Source organism: Neolamprologus brichardi, chromosome 22 (genome assembly GCF_056152115.1).
Source record: "Neolamprologus brichardi isolate AB-2024 chromosome 22, ASM5615211v1, whole genome shotgun sequence".
NCBI lineage: Eukaryota > Metazoa > Chordata > Actinopteri > Cichliformes > Cichlidae > Neolamprologus > Neolamprologus brichardi.
The window spans coordinates 11669856-11690214 of NC_142124.1; the positions used below are offsets into that span (position 1 = coordinate 11669856).

Below are 20359 nucleotides of genomic sequence, written 5' to 3' on the forward strand. Positions count from 1 at the left end.
TGATCCGACGATGGAACTAGATGGAAAACAGATGGCTGTGACAGTCAGTTGAAAATGTCATGAGGATCCATTAAGTAGCTCTCAAGACATTTCAGTCTGAGACTGGCTAAGATATAGGAAGCTGTTATGTATTGAAAGCTGCACTCAAGGCTTTATCATATTCCCATTATTTTCATCATAATCTTCTAATTATAGACTGCGTTTTGTGGCACTTTTGTTGGCCTTGAAAAAGGATTTCTACAAAAGCATGCATTCATAAATGCTCAGTACAGACAGACTGCATCAGGTATTGTATTTCCATGAAGAAAATCCAAACCTCACCAATCCCCCCAGGTCTAATTTTTCGGGCCCACTTTATGGCATCCATTCACTATTTCCCAGCAGATTTCCTGCCAGGAACACCACATCAGCATGTGTCAATTGTCATGCACAGACTCAAAGTTGATGGGTCACAGTTCAGCACTAACACACAAAGCTACATAGCAATGCATAGACTGATAAGCAGACTAAGATGAGCTCTCACAGATACACACAGACATATGTAGACATGCCTTTGCTGGTGGAGCCTTGGGGGCGTTGGCTGAATATGAATGTAGACCTCCAGCTGACATCTATCCATGATTAATGAGAGAGTATGGGTTAAGTTTTGGCTCCCTAATGAATACGGCTTGAAAAGTTGAAGAGCCTATCAATATTTGACATGTCTCTTGAATATGTTTGCATAATTGATGCGGGAATCTAAATTGAATCATAATTGCATCATTGTGGATATTTCGTCCTCTTTCTCTTATTATTTTTCTCACCCTTTGTATTCTACTGCCCTCTGTAATTCTCTCAAGGCCAAATATGGCCCCTTCACTCAAACACATGCGGTGCACACACACACACGCATACACACACACACACACACGCATACACACACACACACACACGCATACACACACTCAGATGGGTGCCGACAGACAATCAATGTGATCTCAGGGTGTGACTGACACATGGCACTGATGAACCCACTGGGTAGCGTATCGCTCTGCTTGCCTCTGCGCTGTGATTGACAGCTGTACCTCCTTTCTCACTTTCTCACGCACACACGCGCACACCCTCTGAGCTCTGACTGTCTCAGGCGTCATGCTGCTCTCCAGTGTCATGCAGGGATGACATACTCTGTGTTTGATGCTGATGTCAAACTCACTATCAAATGATTGTGTGTGTGTTGAGGAAAAAAAGAGATCTGTTTTTAATTAATAATATTGGCTCGTATGTTAGAACGATAAAGCATATAAAGAGGTTTTTTTTACTCTTTACTTTTTTTGTTTCCTTATGCGGGAAATTCACAGTGAACTAACACAGGGCTCACAAAATTGCAAGCCCGACGTCCCGGAGCTAGCAATATCTCCTGTCGGGCGACCAAAATCTATCTCAGCCCCGCCCGTTGGGTTATCATATAGCCCGACGGGAGGGGCTGAGATAGATTTTGGTCGCCTGACAGGAGATATTGCTAGCTCCGGGACGTCGGGCTAGCGATTTTGCAAGCCCTGAATAATGTTTAAAGCACTTCTCCATGTATTGATTAAATCATAGAATACACACCTCCTTTTGTCAAAATTACATATTTAGAAGTTCTTTCAATATAAAATATCCATTTATGCCAAAAAAAAAGACATAACTCGCCACTTGCAAGTTCACACCACTCCACTCTTCCCTTGCGTTTGCAAACCCCAGTTCTCCTACTGCATATAGGGGTTTCATTGGAAGTTCCCAGTCAAAATGTTTAACTGGAACGCCCCCCTCAAGTCACACTTCCAGCTCAGAAGGTCACAGGCCCCCCAACCTCTGAGTTAAGAATCCAAATGATAGCAGTGCACCTAAATATTAGTAAAACTGTAAAACTTGTAAAATGGGCTGCCACGTTTGTGTATTTGTGTCTCACTAAATAAGCCACGTGCAGAGTGGCTGTCTGCGTTGTATTGCTAGCGATGCGTGAATGACTCCACCTTGCTAAGGAGCAAAACGAATCCTAGCGAATGCAGTGACGTCCATCCCAGCTCCGAAATCTGGCCTCCGGTGCAACTGGAACGCAGAAATGGTGCCAGTCTGCCAAAGTAAATAAGGAGGGCGTGAGAGAGGAGAGGAGATAAAAACTTTTGTTACCTTTACAGTTAGATAACATATCGTCGTTGGGACGAACTGAGACTCCAGAAGCATTGTCTTAGCTTCACCTGTCTGCTTCACTTCACTCCACCCTGTGAATGCCTGTTTCACAGTGGTACATGGTGGGAAGAAAGCAGTGAAATGGGGAGCAGTCAAAGCAGGAGGGAGGACTCGTACTGCTGAGCTGAAATGAAACAAGCGTGAGCGCAAGCAGATAGCATGACTTCATTGTCACAGCTAACAATAGGCTGGTAATGCTAGATAAACCTTAGCCCCACACTGAATGTTGACAGGATTAATTTCTTAAGCTGGCGACCTGTCCAGGGTGTATCGCAGCTCCTACGCCTAACAATAGCTGAGATAGACTTCAGTCCCAACATAAGTGGAGAAGAATGGATGGATCGATGGTTTTTAGCCTGCTAAAAATCCCAATTTGAACATGTTACCAACATTAAAAACGTTATTGTCGTTCTCGAATAGCTGCAACTTTGTAGCTTGGTCAGCTAAATTCCAACATAAACAGTCGGTGATGTCACCGCTGCTTCTCTAAATTTTTCCGCAGCTGACATTTCAAAGAGGGGCAGACGTGACCGACGACAGCACATCTCTCCGTGCGAGCTGTCCATTTACTCATGGTGATGCTCTGGTGGGGTCTTAGCATTCTCTGATTGGCGGTGTTGTGCCGAGGGGACCCAGGTGGCTCCGAGACTGGGTTTAAATTCTGATTTAGAGAAGTCTTCAGAGGGATTGCATTAGGATGTATTTGTAGACAAGAAATTAGGTGTGATTAAATTTCTGCTCACCTATTGGAGGAGAGTCGGACCAGCCTTTGCCGGCAGATGGGACCGTGATAATGGTCGATGGCGCTTTGAAAATAAGGGGGTTAGTGTCTGTGTAGTACATGCATATTAACATGGAGGGAAGAGTGACTGAATGTGTGTGTGAGTAACTCAGTGTGGGTTTTTGTGTGCGTGTAGTCTTTAGGCTCTTCAGGATTTTGGATAATGATTTGCCAGGAAAGAGCCTGCAGCGACCATAATGTGGACTGAAGGAATTGAAATATTTGTCTCCCTCTCTCTCCCCGAGTCTGTGTACGTCAGATGAAAGGACATCTCGGTGAGGGGTAGCTCCAGACTCCTCTGCGCTCCTCACTTTGGCGGCTCTGATGACAAAATGTGTCAGTGTTTTAAAAAGAGGCCCGCCGCAAAGCACGCGCTGACATGTCTAAATCCGATAGCGTCTCGCGCACATAGACCTGCGCACACGTACACACAAGCCACCGCGGCACAGCGAGGCATCCCGAGGGCCATCTGGAAGAGCGGAGCGAGGCGCAGCTGGTCTCCGGTGAACATCCACGGAGTCCGAGCCCCTCCCTCATCCACGAGATCACACAGCGAAGCGCCGGCCGCTGACGTGAAGCACGTCCGCGTGCAAGTGTGAAGTGCAATTGTTGCGGTCATCTTGCACCCCTCACCCCAGAGCAGCCCTGCGTACGTGTGTGGAGCAGGCGTCGCCTAGTTTGAAATCCACCTCACTTCCATCCCCCGGAGAGTTGAGAGTGTGTGTATGCAGTTTGGGACTTTGACTACTGTGCAGACACTAAATGTAACTGAAAAATTGCCTCCATCTGTTGGCAGTGGAAAAAATCTGAGAGGACAAATTGAAAAGATTGCAAGGATAAAGCCGTCATACTGAATTAGTGTCGTGGCAGGAAGACTTCTTGTTATCGGGGTATTTGTAAAATATTCAGGCTTACACGTGCGGTGGGGGTGGAGGGGGGTTTGAAGGGGACCGTAGCTGAAGGGAAAGAACAGACTGCTGACTTGAACTGATTCAGGAGTGCATACCAAGTGTGAGTCTGCATGTATATGAGCCCCGTCTTTATGTGTGGATGTTTTTTTTTATTTTTTTATTTAGACTAATTTGACACCCAGCACCTACAGCTATACTCACTTCCTACATCTCATTTGAATAGTGACATGGATCCAGTACAGCTGTGCAAACTAGCATAACATCTTAGAGACTCCTGATGCCTTGTTATGAGTTGAGTTCAAAATCTGGCCGCCTGAAGACACGCTCACACACAGCGAGATGGTCTACGTGAAGCCTGCACACACATTTTATTTATGCATGTAACACAGCATTCGGTAGCTATGAAGAGATGTGTCCAGAAGTGTTTCGGGGGGTTGTTTGTGTGACTGTGGGCGCTCTGTATTCACACAGTTTAAGAGGGACGGAGAGCTAGAGACAAAAAGAGCAACAGAAATATTACCTTGGATCTGTCTGTCAGCAGTTCCCCCTCAAGAAATAGCTCTTGACGGGGCAGGAAGGCCTGTCACATCGTGGCCCTGCTCAGATCTTCTCCATATTCAGGTGAAATCTGCTCAAGATGGACTTTGGTGTCATTTATCAGAATGCACGCTGAGATCGGGGACTTCTTTGTTTTGTTAGCTCCCACATGTGGGCTAACAGATGTCCTCTTGTGATGCAGTCCTCATCTCCCTAATAACAACATTTGCTGTATTACAAACTGGATGTGTTTGTCTGGTTAATTTCTAGTTTAATGGGGTTAAACTCTTGTGGTTAAATATCTTTGATTTTTGGCCCCTCGTGCTCTTTTCGTGTCAGTGATTTGTACCGAGGACGTTAGAAATGAGTTTCGTTAAAGCTGGGGTCACTGGACTGACAGGAAACACTGAGACTTCTACATGTTTTCTGGGCTCTGTTTCTAGGCTTTTATTTGTAAATTCAAAATGGACAGTACTGAACGGGCCCATCGCTTCTTTGATATGACCTGTAGTTGCATTTCCAGGGAGCTGCACTTCAGGTTACGGCATAGATCATGTAGCGGTTCAGAGGGGTTTGTGGTTATGACGTAGCTACAGAGCAGATGATCCTTTGTTGGTAGACTTCTTAAACTCACTGAATGATCATCAACAGTTAGTAAAGTTACAGACGATGGCCAGTAAGTGCTGAAAACCCATTTAAAATCAGAACAACCCCTTTGCACTCTCCTCTTCTTATCTTGTGCCACAGTAGTTCAGCAAAAAAGTCAAAAAACCTTCAGTCAGTCCATATTACAGCACCAGAACTGCTGGCATTTCAGCCTCAGTGTTTTTATGGGAGGTTTTCTTTATGCTGCCATTTATGTTTGCGTATATCTCTCATGTGTGGCCAGCACTAAATCTGCTGCCCTTGAAGGCGGACCTCACCGTCATCATGGTTGGTTGTCCACAGAAAGCTCGTATGTTTGGCCATGCAGACTCTGGGGTCATGCCACGCTAGAAAGCTAATAGGAAGTAGCATAAGCTGGCTAATGAGCTCTAATTAGGCTAATGAATTAGATGCACAGTGTACTGTAGGCGTTAAAAGAGCAGATGAAGAGGAAGATGGGAAAGAATGGACAAGCACAGATCAGGATGCGCACATACAGTTGCTGACACGTGCATTTTCCGTATTGCCACAGGGTAAATAAAAAGCAACGATTAAGAGGGGGAGGACATAACACACACAGGTGCTCTCAAGCTCATATCGCTCACTATATGCATGTACACACATTCTAATCCTTAACTAAATATACGACATATGTAGATAAACACAGCCAACACACATACACACACTCCCCCTCACCAAACACGCTCTGTCTCAGTTAGTCAAGAGCCAACAACGTCCCCTTTTCTCCATAAGCTCACTTAGCCTGCACATCTGTCGTATTCTCGTGGGAACGCACACCACAATATGCTTCAACTTAGACACTCGCACTTTTACGGGGAGTACGAGGCTCCTGTTTAATTACTGCTGGAATCTGTCCTTAGTCTGTTTGGTAGTTATTTACCAGACAAATGGGCACATCTGTGAGATGGTATTCATAAATCTAAATAACTTTTCATATCCCTCGATGTATCACTGCTATATTTGGAGGTTCACTTCTATTCTTATGTGCCAAAAGGGGCCAAGTTGCAAGACACTGGAGCTTTATTTTAATCATGAATTATTAATCAGATGAGTCAGAGGTCTTTATTAGATCATTTTCCCTTTAACAAAACCTCAAGAGCACACTCTCAAACCCGACTACAGTAGAGTAGAAAAAAGAAGGAGAAACTTTCCAGGATTGTGTTCCAGCCATCATCAGACCTCCAGACACCTATTCTTCCTCAGACTCTCGCAAGACTCGCACAGAAACCCACTTTGGAAGACAATTAGAAATTATCCAGAGAGTGGCAGAGGGAGACAAGAGAGAGGTCCGGGAGGCTAATGTAACAACAGTCTCAATAAGCAGTAAATTGGATCTCTTTCTCTCTGCTCTTTGCAAGACACTGAGGTTTTGTGTTTTCATCACCCTGGAGCTCCATGTTTAGGCAGTGGACAGTATAATCGACTGGTGGGTGGCTGCACGGCCACAACGGCAGGAAAATAACCAAGAATGAGTCCACTGTGTGCTCTTATAGATTTGTGGTCGTTGCATAGGCTACTAATACGATCTGGCTGTTGGTAGTGCATCACCCGCAGCATAATACTGTATGGAAGTAAACAGCAAGCAGAAGTCATTTATAAGTCGATGCGCCGTGGAAGCCAGTGATTTTTGTGAGCAGATGGCAACAATGATGAGGAGAAAAGCAGACGAATTTTTAATTATAGGTGCATGGATGCGTTGCTATTAGTGCTGGGGTTGTGGCTCTGAAACAAACTCCAGAATTTCTGGGTGCAGAGCTACTTTCAACTATGTCTGTCGCTGCCTCTCTGCAAGGCTCTCGCAGCCGGCTCTCAGGTCACACACAGAAAAGTCGCATTCATTTCTCTGACTGTTTCCAGGTTGCAAAAAATACAAACTGCATCTCACTTAGGAAGACACATGGAAAGGAAATGCATGTTTGGATGTTCTTCCTTCATTCATCTTTCACCTTATTTACATATGTAAGATTTCTGTATTAATCTAGCCATATTTTACAAATCCAACTGACTACATGATTATTTGAGTTACTTAAAAAAATAGACTACGGCTGTCTGTCCTTAATTTAGTTTAGGCCTGAGGGAAATCCTGCCTTCCTAATTTCTTATGTTTCCCAAATTTATTGGTTAGTTTTTATGCTTAAATTATTTCCCATCATGTAAGTAAACCATATCGGTTTATTAGACCAACAACGAGGCATAAATCTATGCAGGGTTATAGTTTAGGCAAAGAATTGATCATTTATCTTGAAATCTGAAGCCAGCATGTGTCTGCTTTATTTGTGAAATTAAATGGCTAATGAGGGTGTCGTGGTAACAAGAAAGGGAAGCTATGGATTTACTGGTCATTATGCCTTAACCTGTGGCCACGAACTATGAGTAGTGACCTGAAAGAATAACATGGCTGATACAAGCTTGGAATCAGCTTCCTCCGTGGGGTGTTCAGGCTTAGTCTTAGAGACGGGTGAGGGGTTCGGAGTAGAGCGGCTACTCGGCCACTGCATATGCCTCCTGGATGCCTCCTGCATGCCTAGGTAAATGGTAAATGGACTGGTTCTTATATAGCGCTTTTCTACTCATCTGAGCACTCAAAGCGCTTTACACAACTTGTGCATTCACCCATTCAGACCCATTCGCACAAGCACATCTTTCTAAGTGCTTTCTAGATAACATTCACACACATTCATACTCCGATGGATGCATCGGAGAGCAATTTGGGGTTAGTATCTTGCCCAAGGATATTTGGCATGCAGACTAGGGGAAGCCAGGAATCGAACCACCAACCTTCCGATCAGTAGATGACCTGCTCTACCACCTGAGCTACAGCCACCTCAGTCACCGGTTAGGTGAGGTGTTTAGGGCATGCCCTATCAGGAGAAGGCCCAGGGACAGAGACGGGACATGCTGGAAGCATTATATGTCCTGGAAGAGCTGGGAAGGTGGATAGGGAGAGGAAGGTCAGGGCATTACTGCTTAGGCGACTGCCCCCATGACCAAGATAAGAAGCAGAAGATGTTGTACCAGCTGATTATACCTTAGTGGAAGACGACATAATAAAACCACAAAAGTGTGTTTGTAAAAAAAAAGAAAGAAGTAGATTTCAGTTTCCCTCTCCACTTTCACCTTGTACCCCCCATCTGTCTGAAAGACGCACCTTTTCCATGTAATTACGTTGCTACAAATAAAGGCACTTAATGACGGGTTGCCATGGTGAGTGTGTGTAGGCTCTTGACATTGGGGTTGGTGAAGAAATGTTACTTAACTGCTTCTACACTTGTTGTACATTGGGAAAATGCGCACACTCAAAAAGTCTTGTTTTCTGGACACTTTCTGTTTCCCGCTCCCCGAATTGTTGGCTGCAAATGTGGCGGCTCGCGCAAGTGTCTGAAAAACATAAACACACGATCACAGCCTGCAGGCATGCAGCTCAGAGGTGGTTTTTTTTCCCCACCGCTAACTCAAGGACACAAAGAGGAGAGAGCGCCGGCAAGAAAATAAAAGAGACAGAGAGAGCGAGAGCGGGGTGGGATAGAAGGAGATGATGGTAAAGGAAGGCTGTGCAAACAAACAGGACATTTAAAGGAAGGAGGAAAGTGGGTTTGTCCAGCAGGGACTCGCCTCCTAGAGGTCTCCTCATGAAACCTCATCACATCCTCTAAAACCACCACTCTGTTGTGAAAAGAAAATTATCGGTTTTAGGCACAATCCCAGTCATACGATTAAGGTGCAGAGCAGGTGGATCATGTGGGAGGGAGCCAGCTGCCACATCCTACCTAAAATCTGCATCTAGTAAGCCAGTGATTTCCTCGAGACTTTCTTATAATGGTCTTAAGATATCCCAAAACCTGGTGCTAAAAAGTTCTTTCCATGTCCGGCTGGGTCGGATAAATGGCAAACATTTGTGTCGCATTAAACATGTGACAAAGAAAAGTGCAATGGCTGGATAAAACATGCTATAGGGCTGTTGCGTGTTAAATCGCACATTGATATTCAGTGCCATCAGCTGCTGGTCTGTTTTGTGGGCACACACACACATACGCACACGCGGACACACACACACACACACACAGATTGTCCAGAGAGACAGCTGGTGTGAAAATATGGGCTAATATAGCTTCTTCGTCTCCATCGACAGGTGACGGAACGTCAATGTGAGGGCGTGCAGCTGTCGCTTGTTCTTGCGGCGCGCGCGTCTGCGAGTCTGTGTGTGCGATAACTGTGTTATGTGCTGTGCAGAACGCTGCGCGTGTAGGTGTGAATGAGGGTGGGATTTTTATCACAGGCTGTCATGTCGCCGCACTTTATTAGAGCTCGGCTGGAGAAGAGACAAGGCACCATCAGCAGTCGCCATCAGTGTGTATGTGTGTGAACAAGGAAGAGGGAGAGAATTGACTGGCTTCTAGCTTTGACCTGTCAGCGTGGGCCATAGTCAGAGAAACACACCAAAGGCAGCATCAGCAATCACCTTCACACTTCCTTACATGCTACAGCACAGCCGCTCTGTTATCAGTAGAGTAGAAGATATATGTAAAAATAATCATGCAAATGCATTACAGGGACCAGGCTACTGCTAATTAAAATGATCGTGTTTATGCTTTATGCCAGTTTATCTCCTTTTTTCTTTAATGCTAAAACACGTTATCAGATCTGTCATTGTTGCAGGAAGATTTAGTTTACATTGTTTTGATTATTGTCTTCATCACATGTGGAGTCATGAAAATATGTCTGAAGATCATTTATGAAGGATGCTTCCTTTCTAATGCGCCACTGGCTGGTATTTTACCTTTGACTATACGTTGTCTGGGAGAAAATGCCTTGTTGATGTTAGAGGTCAGAGAAGAATGGCCAAACTGCTTTTAGCTGGTAGGAAGGCAACAGTAACTCAAAGAACCAGTCGCGAAACTCCCTCGCTGCAGGAAGGAGCGCTTTCACAGATCATCCCAACAGCAGTTAGACTCTAGAACTCCTCAATCACGATGTCATAAGTCACTGGACGTTGTGGACATCCACAGTCACCACTTCATGCACCTTCTATGTGTATGCATATGTATACATATGTATATTTAGTGTGTACCTGTGTGTGCGTGTACATGTCTATACTTATAGATATCTATTACTTACATAGGAGTAGTAGTGGTAGAATAGTTATGTTATAACTATATAGTTTATAGTTTATGTCTTGCATATTTCCACAACCATATCCATAATCTTGTTGTATATAGTGTATTATCTTACTTATTTTATATTTGTTTGTATTTTATTTGTATTTTCCTTCTGCTATCTTCACCTGAGCTGAGGTAAAGCAAAACTTTCCCATCAATAAAGTCTTATCTTATCTTGTTACAACCAACGCAGAAGAGCGTCTCTGTCAAAACTTGCCGCAGATGGGCTACATGTTCGGGTTTTAGGCTCAGAATTTGGCGTAAACAACACAAAAGCATATCAGGCTGCTGGTGGTCGTGTAATGGGGCATATCTTCTTGGAACACCTGTTAGTATTGTTGAACATCTTTTAAACAGCACAGAGTAACCGACTATTATTGTTGACCGTGCCCGTGTCATTATGACCACAGTTTACCCGTCTTCTGATGGCTGCTTCCAGGCAGATTGTGCCATGTCACAAAGCTCAAATAACCTCAAACTGGTTTCTTGAGCATAGCGATGAGTTCACTGCAGTTAGATGGCTTCTACAGTCACCAGATCTCAATCCAATAGAGCACTTTTGGGATTTGGTGGAACAGGAGATTCTAATCATTGAAGTGTATTCGACAAATCTGCAGCAACTGTCTGATGCTATCATGTTAATATGGACCAAAATCACTGATGGGTATTTCCAACACCTTGTTGACTCTGCCACAAAGGCAGCTGTGAAGTCAAAATGGGGTCCAACCTGGTGTAACTAACGCATTAACATCAGCATTTCCGTGTCAGGGTCAATTATGGCGACATTATAGCAAAAAAGTCAGGAATTACCTCTTATTTTTATTTTATAAAAAGTAATACATTACTCCTTGAAAGATATAACATTACTTCTGCATTATTGGGCAAGATTACCTGAAATGCATGATCACATAATAACCAGCTGACGATGCAAGTCCTAAACTGGGATTATTCTTTCCTGTGCTGCTGGTGATGGACTTCACGTGGACTGTTAAAGAAGTACAGCAGTGATGTCTGCTCAAGCTCAGGCTGTCTGTGTCCGTGTCTGCAGCAGAGTGTAATCTAGGCCTTAGAATACCACACACTGGAAGAAATCCCTGTCCTAATGAGGCCAGAATAATAACAAGATCTTTCTTTTAGACAGACAGGTATGGGTAGAAATGGAGGGCACAATTCTACAAACCTGACTGCTCATCACAGCTTCTCCTACCCGTTGAAAATCAAGCTTTGGCTGCTCGACTGAGGTCAACATCACTCTGGGTCCAGAATTCTTCGTTACTGGCTTTGCAGATGCTCAGAAAGAGTTAACGTTGTGTTAGATGCTGCTGTTTCTGGCCCGAGAAATCGTTTGTGCTTCGCCATTACATTCTCATCCTTTTTTGCAATAAAAATTAACGTTCATATCTCCATTGCTCAAAAGTTGAAGACGCTTCGTCCTCCTGTTGTGCAGAGAGTTTAAAAACTTAGCAGCGTAGCAGTTTGAGTAAGTTTAGTGTGATTATAGAATTACAGCCTATTACAGTGTTAAGGAAAAAAGTGTCATTACAGCCAACGCTGTCTGAACACACAACCTGTCAAAATATGAGAAAGCACCAAGCATGCAAACACGAACGCATAGACTGATGCACAGTTTGTCTATTTCTGCTGCACACACATGCACGCGCAGAGCCAGCTGTGTGGTGGAAGCAGGTGTCACTCTCAGCTCATTACCCCTGGCTGGGTTGATCACCCTGTTTGGAGAGCAATAAGATACACCTCACTGGAGAAATAGAGGGATGAGCAGGGAAAAGCAGAGAGAGGAAGATGGGGAGGGTGGGAGATCCGGCCTCCTGCTCCGAGAGATAAAAAGAACCGGGGCAGGTAGCAGACAGAAGAGGGGAGGTGTGCACAGGTGGATGTGAATCTTGAGATTGGGGGAAAGAGAAGAAAAAAGATGTCAAAAAGCTGTGAGAAATGAATGACAGGAAGTGGAGGTCAACATAGGTGGAAGGAAAAAGCAGAAAGGAGGAGGCTCGGTGGAAAAAGGCAAAAGCAAAATCAGACACTCTGGGGACCTTAAATAATAAAATAATAATAAAATCAACTCGCAGTTTTGTTCTTGCTGTGATTTCGCACATACACCTTGTTTTCCAGGAACAAGCGATTATTAGCCAGCTGCTGACTTGTTAGACCCACTTTACAATACACAAAAAGCAACGCTTTAAATGTGAGAACTCCCCTTTCTCTTGAAATCTCTCAGATAATTATTGTATTTTACCTTGTTAAAAAAGTTGTTTGAGCCCCCTGATATAACTGTTTGGTTTTTATGTCATTAAATGTGTGGGAGTGTGTGGAAAACTACATGCATAACAGTAGCGCTGCAAAAGAGCAACATTGTGATGCATCATCTTCTTGCAATCATTCAAAATATTGTAGTATGAATCAAATTCTGCTTTTTGGCTCTTTAGGACAGTTTTGTTGATGTTCTTAGTTACACAGATTTCATACTCTCATAGATACTAAATAATTTCAATATGACAATCACTGTGTCATGATAACAGCATTATCATGGGCGATGATTCCAGATAGCATCGTATCCAGAGTCACATCACAATTTCCACCCTAATACATGTTGTGGCAAAGATTTCATCCCTTCATCAAACAATCAGAGCAGCAGTTGTCTAACTCAGCGGTCCCCAACCTTTTTTGCGCCACGGACCGGTTTATGCCCGACAATATTTTCATGGACCGGCCTTTAAGGTGTCGCGGATAAATACAACAAAATAAAACTAGTACTGGTATCGAAAAAAAAGAAAATTTATTCATAACACACATGAAAAGACCAAGGAAAACCGAGTAAACGATAAAAACGATAACAAAATAACGCTGAAAACCGATAAAAACCCTGAAAGTCAGTTGGGGACCGCTGGTCTAACTGACTGATGAGAACTAGCTCATACAGCATGCAATTGTCTAATCTGTAAACCGGTGACACGTGACTAGAGACACCACTCTAACTACCACAGGTTGCTAGAGAAAGATGGGCAGTCCCAAACCAGATGGAGAGTGGTTGCTGGCAGTTGCTAGGTGAAACCTTTTCCAATTGCAATTGCGTCTACTTCGGTCAGTAACAGATGCAGTCGACAGTAGTGTGCATGCAAGACGGCGACTTGTCTGATGACACTCCCCAACAGCTCACTAAGTGGTGGCGGTGAACCTGGAAACGGACAAGTAACAGTTGCACCTTCTGCAGCTTTTTGGTTGCACTGGCAAGGCAACGTGTTCTGTTTCTAACCATTCAGAACCCTTACAGAGAGCTAGTGAAACTGTGACTACAGGGAGATGTTTAGGTGCAGCTTTCTCTTTGAGACTGATGGTGACAACTGGTTGGGAATACACATTTTCCGTTAGCCTCCCGTGGTTGTCCATGGGTGGATGACTTGTCTCCAGGCCTGTGTGGCTGATGATCACTCACATGGTTTTCTAAGCCCGTTCCTTTAAGTGTCATTTTCACATCAGTGAACTCACAACACGTCTGTGTGTGTGTGTCCCTGCAGGTACGACTACAAGGAGATGCTCCACAATTCCACTTTCTGTTTGGTGCCCCGCGGCAGACGGCTGGGCTCCTTCCGCTTCCTCGAGGCGCTGCAGGTAAACAAGCAACACACACATCCACAGCACTGTGAGAGAGCATTGCTCGCTGCTCTAAATTCAAGCTAACCAGCAATATCACTGCGAAGAAAAATAATCACTACCTACACTCAACCTTCCACTTAGCATTTGTTTTAATAGTGCTACCTCTAGCATTAAAGGATCACCAGATCATTACCACCTTAATTTTCAGACTAATAGTGTAATTAATATAAACAAACGAGACCTTGGCTGAGAGGATTAGCTGCTGCTTCCTGCCTCTAAACACTGATATTTATTTTGCAGATACACTGTTAAAAATAGAAAAAAATAAATAAAGAGGGTTTTTTTTATGCATTTGCATAGACATGCAGAGACTGTTTGCTAGCTTTTTGCTGCCCAGGTTAAGAGTATATTCAGCTGGATTGCGGGTGAAACTGCTGCACATAATAAACACAAGTCATCATAGTAATTTTCTAACACTGGCTCTGCATTCACCTCCACTTTGCCTCTTCCTGCCTCCTTTTATTTACGTGCGCCACTCGTTTTCTTTTTTCCTCCTCCCTGTTCATCCATTTCTGTAACTGCGCAGCGCTCTGCATTACTACTGCACTGTCCTTTACCTCTCCTTACCGTACGCCGCTGTCCACAGAGTGCACTCACATAAGTGTGCTTATCTCACTATCAGCTGACACGCACACACACATGCACGCACACGCGCAGAGAACACTTCACTCAGGAGGCAAATTCGCCCTCTCCTCTCCTTTCTCCATTTGTCACACTCACTCCAACCATCGAATTCAAACCGTGACGACAAAGAGAGAGTATTTGCCAGCTTTGGTCTTTGCATGAAAAAGCAATTCTTCATAGAGGTCAGCGCTTGTGTGTGTGTGTGCGCGTGTGTGTGAGAGAGACAGCAGCAGAGCCCGAGGGCCAGTTCTGGTTTAGCTGACACCTTTATGACCTGGGAGTGACAGGGCCGTCATTAACATCAAACCACAGAAACACACGGACACACCAGCTGTTCCCCTGTACCTCTCCTCTCACCCCTCCATCCTTCTGCCATTCCTTTGCCAAAGGTCATCTTCAGCTTTACTAACTCCCCACCTCTCATATCATTCATATCTGTTTATCCGCGTTCGTCTGCCTTTTCATCTTTTATGAATTCCCTTTATCCCTTCATTGTTCCTCGAGCTCACCTCCTTTTGAGTAATTAACACACCCGCTCCTAATGTCATCATTTTTAAACGTTGATGTGAAGACATGAAGTGAATAAAACAGCCAGAGCGGCCTGGTTCCTTTCTTTGATTTTCCAGACTGATTCAGACATTTTCAGAAATCAAATAAACTGAAACAGGGCGAGTAATTAAGAAATTCTTTTTGTGAACGTTTCACCTCTTGTAGTTCTTGTCGCAGCAGTGTAAGAAAATGTTTTTATGAATCTGGCTTTTTAAAATTTTTTCCACACATCTGAAATTGAGTCTGGACTCCTGTGCTTTCAGTTCATAATGAGATATAGTTGGTAAATGGTAAATGGCCTGTATTTGTATAGCGCTTTACTTAGTCCCTAAGGACCCCAAAGCGCTTAACACTACATTCAATCATCCACCCGTTCACACACACATTCACACACTGGTGATGGCAAGCTACATTGTAGCCACAGCTGCCCTGGGGCGCACTGACAGAGGCGAGGCTGCCAGACACTGGCGCCACCGAGCCCTCTGACCACCACCAGTAGGCAACGGGTGAAGTGTCTTGCCCAAGGACACAACGACCAAGACTGTTGGAGCCGGGGCTCGAACCGGCAACCTTCCGATTCCGAGACGAACTGCCAACGCTTGAGCCACGATTGCCCCCCAATAGTTGTCTTGCTGTCTTTGCATATAGCCTGTCTATTAGCATGCAAATCTAGAAATGTTACGTCCCAACATGTCATATTAACCACTTTTGCAACTATGAGCCAGTCAACATGGGTTTAAGTCCAAATGTGTCACATTGTTCTGTCAGAGTGAATGCAAAAGGAAAAAAAGGCCGGCCGTGTCCTGTAGGATTTAAGCTGCTCTAATCAATATTTCTCAGTATATTAATAGGTCACAGAACAGGTGCTGCACCTGTTGTTAGTAAACCCACATGAGCACCGACTCGCCCAATGAAATGCTTTTGTAAGCCATTTCTTCTTAAGGGCGTTTGGTTGGAATAGCACTTAATGTCACGGACCCTTCACAAGCTGAATGAGGGCAGTGGTGTAGTGAGAGGGTGGAGGGACCCGTTTGAAACTTATTAAAGAATAGCTGGTGTGCACATGGCATCATTTAGAGGCTCAAGTCAAATAGATAGATTAGCTAGATTTAACATGTCAGATAATACAGTAAAAAGTAGTCCAAAAGCAGCTGTACGTGCAATATTTGCTGAAACAAAGTAGTCGCCACCTTTCAAGGTGCACAGAGATATTTAAATGACAACCACATCCTCAGGCCTGTGGTTTTCCCCAGAGGAATCCATCATGTGTCATATCTGCAAATTTATAATTGAAAAGATGTTTGCTAAATATTTGCAATTTCCACCAAAAGTTTATTAGTTAGAGGAAACTGTGGCTTCGTATTTCTCATATCTAGGAAAAATAAATAGGAGTGAATAAACTTCATAAAAGTTCAGGATCTTGTCTTAAGCTGGTACAGTTGACTGAGCAAAAAAAGGTATGTCTGCTTGGATCATGGTTTCTTTCCTTCCATTGGTGTTTTTTATCCACTGTATGTCCAAACCTAAGGGGGCTTAATGGCTGAATAGTTAGGAAGCTACAAGGCTCTTAACCTCCACCTGAACTTTTTATTCTTTCTCTCTCCACGTTTCCTTTTCTATTCTTCTACCGGTCACATTGTCAAATAACGGGAAAAACACTAAAAGTAAACTCTTTCAATTCAAAGAAACTCAAACACAGATAATAACAGAGTGATCGATTATTATGACGTCCAGTTATCACAGCTTTATATAAACAGAGCTGCGTATTGTCGCTGTAATGACGAGGATCAATATCCAGTAAATCAGCCGAGATTAGGGCAGGTAGCAATGATTGTAGTCGTAAAAGCATCACTTCCAGGCCTCACTCTCTGTATGTGTGTGTCTCAGGCTGCATGTGTACCAGTGATGCTGAGTAACGGCTGGGAGCTGCCTTTCTCCGAGATCATCGACTGGAACACGGCCGCAGTCATCGGCGACGAGAGGCTCCTGCTGCAGGTAACGGCCCGTAGACGCGCTCGCACAACAATCACATGCTCTGTATATCACCTGAAAGTGACACGGCGAAGAGAAACCGCAGCATTCCCACAACTGAAATCAGACTCTCTCTCTGACTCTCGATACCCTCGGCACACGCTCGGCCTTCACCATCTTCACCATGTTTGGTTTTCTAGCGACATGGCTGTTAACTAAACAAAATTCAAGCGGCATACCAAGTCCCAGACTGCTTACAAAATGCCCCCACAAAGCCCCACATTGTTTTGTGAGAGGGCAAATAAATAAAACCACCAAATGGATTTCGTTGGAACGGCTTGAACTTCATGGGGGGAAAAGTAATTATATGCCCATTAAACCTTAATTTGAATGAAGTGTGTAATAATATTGTTTGACATTGAGTTTTATAATGCAGGAGCTCCATCTCGGCTTTCTCTGTGCAGCTTTAAACAGGTCTGAGACGTCCTGGATCGTTCTCCAGATTTATGTATTTTGCTGCGGTACAATGGGGCAAGGTGCACACAACACCCACTTAATATGTGTGTTTTTCACTAAATGTGAGATGCCTGTACTCTTTATTAGAGGTATTTATCGGAACCACAGAAATATCTGGAAGATATTGCTCGTACAGTGGATCTACCTCTCCAATAAACATGCTAACAGATAGAGGAATGTACTGTTTACTAGAGTGGATAAATACCGTTTATTGGCCATTATCTCCCCTTTACTGTGACAAATGGTCACAACAGAAACTACACAGCTATTGAAACAAAAGTGTAAAACTGTCCATTAAATTCCAGCTGAAGCATTTAAAGCTTCTCTCTCGTAATAGTGTTTGACTGATAGAAGCCGTTAACTTTATTCCTTCTTTCATGTGCTTTGTTTCCTTCAGGAACATCACATATTTGTCTCTTGTAAATGCTGCCGGTTTAAAACAAAACATTTTTTAAACCTGCCTTGAGTTTGTGATGTCTTCCTCCCCTCATTCCCAGCCAGTCACGGCAGATGGTCGCTCCTCCCTGAGCCTGGTTCTGCTGGAGGTTTCTTCCTGTTTAAAAGGGAGTTTTTCCTTCCCACTGTCACCAAGTGCTTACTCAAAAGGGGTTGTTTGAATATTGTAGGGGCTCTATCTCAGAGTGGAAAGAATCTTGATTTGATGCTTTATGAATAAAACTGAATTGAACTGAGTTACAGAAATAGGACTTCATTCTTGATTGGGACTAAATTCTGCCAGGTTAAAAAGAGACAGACGGAAAACACAAATCTTCTGATGTTGCTGCTATTTTTTACTAAAACTTGCTCTGAAGTCTTGAAGTTTTTGAAAAGATCTAAATCCTGGACCTAATCACTAAAAGTTCAGCAGCTCACTGCCATTGTTGCCAACTTAGCGACTTTGTCGCTATATTTAGCGAATTTTCAGACCCCCTAGCGACTTTTTTTCTAGAAAAAGTCGCGACTTTTTTTCTAGAAAAAGTCGCTAAAAAAGACGTGAAAGCGCATATCGCTTTTACTCTCAACAAGCAGCGGGTGCTGTATCGCAGTCAGTTCTTCTTTTACTCTTATGCTGTTTTGTGGATCAGGTTTAAAACTACTTATAAACACACACACACACAAAGTAACTCCACCAGAGTGCCTATTTCGGGTCACTTTTGCCGGTCCAAGCCCGGGTAAAGGAGCAGGGTTGGAATTGTGACATTACAAAAAACAATAATTGCTAAAAGAAATTTAATTTGTAGTTCTAAATAAATTCTAAATGCATTTAGGACGTTTTTTGCTCACTTTACGTCTCGTCCACGATGTTATTTCTCTCTCCAACAACGTAGGTTACAATTATATTAGCATGACCAATTATGCAAATTAGGTGATGACATCATTTAGCGACTTCTAGCGACTTTTAGGACAGCCAATAGCGATTTTCCTTACTGAGGAGTTGGCAACACTGCTCACTGCTCTCTGTGAAGACAAAGAAAAAGTACACAAAAGAAGAAAACGAACAAAAGGTAGACCTGGGTCACAGGTATCATAACTTACCTCAGGTGACCTCAGTAGGTCACATGACAGGGTGGGGCAAGGTCTCACAGTGGTTTCACTCGTGGTGATGGTAATGATCCAGGCCCCCTTCTTACACCTTGGCTTACATGACAGCTCGCATGAATAATCCGTCGTAGTAGCAGTAGTACTCAGCAGTGGGTCCCAGCAAAGGGGGAAACCCCCACAAGGGTTAAGATTACATATCTGGAACTCCACTTTTGTTTTTAGAATGAAGGAGACATAATTCCAGCTGCACTTTTTTTTTGCACAAGCTCTAAAAGTTAGCATGACCTGGATGACTAAGAACCTACATGTACATGTACATCTACATGCATATGTCTATGACAAGACAGTATTAGCAGGTGCACTCCACCAGTGCATACCCACAGCAAAACGTTTTAATGCCCAGATCAATCGTTCTTCAGCAGCGATGTGCAATACTGATCGAATGCCGTTTGTTCTTTGCAGATTCCCACAACGGTGCGCTCCATCCACCAGGACAAGATCCTGTCCCTCAGACAGCAGACTCAGTTCCTCTGGGAAGCCTACTTCTCCTCTGTGGAAAAGATTGTTCTGACCACCCTGGAGGTGAGGAGTCAAGACGCACATGCACAGTTGTACAAACTCTCCTTCGTCCATTGTCAGCCTTTCTCTCCGAGGGCTGCAGTGTCACTGCAGACTCCATGATCGCTGCGCACTCTGTTTGGTCTGTTTGGTGTGAAGCTAAAAGTAAAAACAGAATTTTTCTCTGTTTTTTGACAGAGAGCAAAGAAAAAATGGAAATTGCGGAACGTGTTCATGTAGAATTTCTCACCGGCCGCTTTTTGTTTTTATTAAATGCTATTTTATGATATATCAATAGTAGTTGCAGCAATTGGCGGGGTAGTACTATTTATAATGCCACCAGTAGAGACAGTTACAGTGGCTTGCAAAAGTATTTGGCCCCCTTGAACTTTTCCACATTTTGTCACATTACAGCCACAAACATGAATCAATTTTATTGGAATTCCACGTGAAAGACCAATACAAAGTGGTGTACACGTGAGAAGTGGAACCAAAATCATACATGATTCCAAACATTTTTTACAAATAAATAACTGCAAATTGGCATGTGCCTAATTATTCAGCCCCCTGAGTCAATACTTTGAACCACCTTTGCTGCAATTACAGCTGCCAGTCTTTTAGGGTATGTCTCTACCAGCTTTGCACATCTAGAGACTGAAATCCTT

At 43.7% G+C, this 20359-nt stretch overlaps 1 protein-coding gene across 1 annotated transcript in view; it reads left to right on the forward strand.

Moving 5' to 3' along the window:
* ext1b (exostosin glycosyltransferase 1b) overlaps positions 1-20359 on the forward strand; it is a 131699-nt gene that overhangs the window by 74193 nt on the left and 37147 nt on the right. Inside the window, exons 2-4 of the mRNA XM_006794331.3 lie at positions 13796-13889; positions 16995-17102; positions 19599-19718. Coding sequence (XP_006794394.1) covers positions 13796-13889; positions 16995-17102; positions 19599-19718 — 322 coding nt within the window. The remainder of the gene's footprint in view (positions 1-13795; positions 13890-16994; positions 17103-19598; positions 19719-20359) is intronic.